Below are 3,285 nucleotides of genomic sequence, written 5' to 3' on the forward strand. Positions count from 1 at the left end.
AGCGGCGAGGTCCTTAGCTGATAAGTTAGCTGGGTGGATGACTGGCTGGTCGTAGCGTGTAGTCACGACGGTAGTGACCGGGAATGGCTTCGCGTCGATCCACTTGTGCACTAGCGGGAGAGAATTCGAATGGCAGCTCCAGCCCCAGCGGCTGGCGGCTACCTCGGCCAGAGATCTTTCACGGTTTGAGTTTGAAGGGGGCCATTCACTGCAATTGACTATGGAGGATTCGATATTTAGGTGGCCCGCGGAGAAGTGATCTGACCGCCATCCCTGCGGCGCAATAGCCATCATGCAGCCGCGAGGGCGTCGCTCGCTATCCGAGCCAAGCCGCATATGGCCAACCACTTCAGCTTGGAGCGGCTGGACTAGAGCAGCCGGAAAGGAACACATCCTGGCGTGGATCTCTATATGGCTCATTCGACTGCGTTACTGCGTTTGGAGGCGCTGCATGGAGTCTCCTCCGGACTGCGTTCGAGGAGAACCTCGACCGTTCTCATAGCGCTGGGCTAGGTCCTCGCCAGTGCTAGGGGACCTAGCCCAGCACTACAAGACCGCGGACATACAATGTCATTGCCAATGAGATCCGCGATCGTCGCCACGCGCATATAAACCTACAGTGGTCTCATCTACACCACGAAGCGTGGAAATGCGACGACGCGTGCATCATGTTTTCTATCGTAGCTCCTCACCCAAAAGCTCATCGCCGAGCAATTTAGCGGCAGGGAATTCCATCCCATCTGAGTTGACTCAGATCCTCATCTGAGTCAGAAGAGACGCAAAAATTCGAAGTAAAAGAACGTTCTCAGAACCTCCTCAAATCGAAATATTTCGATTTTCGAGTTGAAATTTTAAAGTTTAAAATCAAGCACACGATCCACTTATGGCGACGAACCACCTGCTCGCGACGCCAGCCTTCGCGCTGCCCTTAGGCTCATCAAGTGATGACGAAGACGACGGCGGCAAGGATGCAGGTGTCTACAGCTTTGGACAGGTGCGCAACACGAACGAATCATCGAACACTCAATGCATTGCACCGACAAAATACGCGATCCTGTGAATCGTTGTCTAGAACACATACGGAGAGCTGGCGCTTGGTGACACCAACGATCGAAGCAATCCGACACGCGTTGATCTCGGTAGAAACAGTGGTGGAAAGCGCGTCGTGGACGTGGCCTGCGGGAACGAGCAGACCGCCATCCTGTTCGGTGGGTCTGCTAGACTGAGTGTAGCAGTGTGTCGTTTCAGGCATTACTTGTATACTAAAGCTGCTTGGTGCAATTTCGGGTGCGCGTCATTCGCATTTGTCTGTAGAAAATGGAGATGTCTTCACTTGCGGGTATAACGACAGGTATGTTACCTTTGGTGCTCTGGATAAATCGTTGCGTTGGAATTGACCTTTCGTGGTTCGTGGATAATTTGCAGTGGGCAATGTGCAATTGGCACGACGGAGCGAGTTCCGACGCTACGCTTTTCGCCTGGACTTAGCTCCAATCGCACAGCTCGAGTGTTTTCAGGGAATGGAAGTGAACACCTTGCAGCACTGAGCGGTGGGTAGCAAGTCCAAGTGGGTGATGATGAAGTATTTATCGGTTCTTACGTTTGAAATGACTGTATGGCGGTGACATTGCAGCAAATGGAAACTTGTATACTGTCGGGTTTAATATGCGTGGTCAATTGGGGCTCGGCACGGCGACTACTGTCACGGAGGCTACGCTTGTGGAAGAATTGGTCGGCAAGCGCGTGGTTGACGTTGCGTGCAGTTACTTCCACACCGCAATCGTCATAGATAATGGAGACTTATACGCCTGCGGCTGCAACGACTACGGTCAGCTAGGCTTGGGCGACCACAGCGGTCAGCTTGTACCTCGACCTGTAGAATATTTTTTTCGTCGCCCCGTCCTGGCGGTTGCGTGCGGTCAGCACTACACAATCGCATCATTGAGTACGTGCTGTAACATGCAAAATGTCCTGATGACAGAGTTAATAACCTCTCATGAATAGGGGATGGAGGAGTTGTTGCGTTCGGGAAAAATGACCATGGTCAACTTGGACTTGACCGTGTATCTGAGCCAGTTTTGCAACCTACCCGTCTAGCTCCCCCGCTTGATAGAGCAGTAGTGCCTCAATTGTCGTGTGGGTACCACCACACCGCTATTGTCACGGAGGATGGTGCTGTATACACGTTTGGACGCAACGACTACGGGCAACTTGGTCTTGGACACAAGCTACACACGGCACGACCAACGGTGCGTCGGTATACACTATCTTTTGGTAATTCACTTTTTGGTGTATGCTTACTTCTTTTGCAGCATGTAGAAAGTCTGTCGCGAATGAGGATCACACAGGTTGCATGCGGTTGCTACCATACCCTTGCTCTTTCGGGCGATGGGAAAGTATTCCCATTTGGTCGCAATAATCACGGCCAACTAGGGCTGGAGACGACCGTGGACTGCCTAAGCCCGCAACTCATTTCGACTTTACGGAATAAATCCGTTATCAAGGTACCCAGCGCTAACAAAAACAAGTTTTGATTTTGTTCCTAACACATGCATTTGATTGTGATGTGTTATCTAGGTTGCTGCAGGATTTTACCATTCGGTCTGTTTGGTTGGTATGCTCAAAGACGAGAACCAATCTACGAACGGGTCTGGGACACTAAGCGGGGATTTACGCAAAATGCTCAACAACTCAACTCGGAGTGATATTACCTTCGTGATAGAAGGGCGCCCTCTCTTCGCACATAGTTGTATATTGGTTGCTCGTTGTGAGCCGCTTGAGAAAATGCTTGACGGACGAATGAAGGACGGATCTCAACCAGAAATCGCCATCCCCGAATACTCGGTGCGTACAACACAATGGATGCTGTCACAAGCATTGCTCTCTAAATGTCAACGTGCAGTACGACGTCTTTGCTGCTTTTATGGAGTTCCTGTACACTGATCAAGTGGTAGCACTAGCAACACCAGATTTGGCAGCAGGTATGCAATAGCTGGCCTAAACTGTTGATATGTTTCTTACTGTTAAACCGATATCAAAACAGACTTTGCTCTGGAGCTACACGCGCTGGCAGACCAATACCTGGTTACAAGTCTTCGAAGGTTATTCCACACCCTTGCTGAAGCGAAATTCGTGCAAACTAACGTAAATTGTTCTCATCATTATTCGGCAGTGCATGTGAAAACGCATTACTGCAAATTCTATCAGTGGAGAATGTTGTAATCATCGTTGAGGTATGTTCGCTTGTTTCTACCCGTGATTTACAATGGACTTGAATTTTTGCTT

At 50.1% G+C, this 3,285-nt stretch overlaps 1 protein-coding gene across 21 annotated transcripts; it reads left to right on the forward strand.

The window, feature by feature from the left end:
- The first annotated feature begins 682 nt into the window (after positions 1-682).
- On the forward strand, positions 683-3,285 carry PPTG_08323 (hypothetical protein). 21 transcript variants are annotated; one of them, XM_008903298.1, is made up of 11 exons: positions 683-994; positions 1,073-1,208; positions 1,315-1,351; positions 1,426-1,550; positions 1,634-1,945; positions 2,005-2,249; positions 2,313-2,504; positions 2,578-2,844; positions 2,903-2,981; positions 3,044-3,101; positions 3,173-3,285. In XM_008903298.1, exons 1-11 carry the CDS (start codon positions 884-886, stop codon positions 3,273-3,275), a joined length of 1,665 nt encoding a protein of 554 aa, XP_008901546.1. In that variant the 5' UTR covers positions 683-883; the 3' UTR covers positions 3,276-3,285. The 21 variants fall into 21 exon arrangements, with proteins under 21 accessions (XP_008901546.1, XP_008901542.1, XP_008901544.1 ...); XM_008903294.1 differs by having other exon boundaries at positions 2,005-2,504; XM_008903296.1 differs by having other exon boundaries at positions 2,578-2,981.

The sequence above is a fragment of the Phytophthora parasitica genome (assembly GCF_000247585.1).
Source record: "Phytophthora parasitica INRA-310 unplaced genomic scaffold supercont2.15, whole genome shotgun sequence".
NCBI lineage: Eukaryota > Oomycota > Peronosporomycetes > Peronosporales > Peronosporaceae > Phytophthora > Phytophthora nicotianae.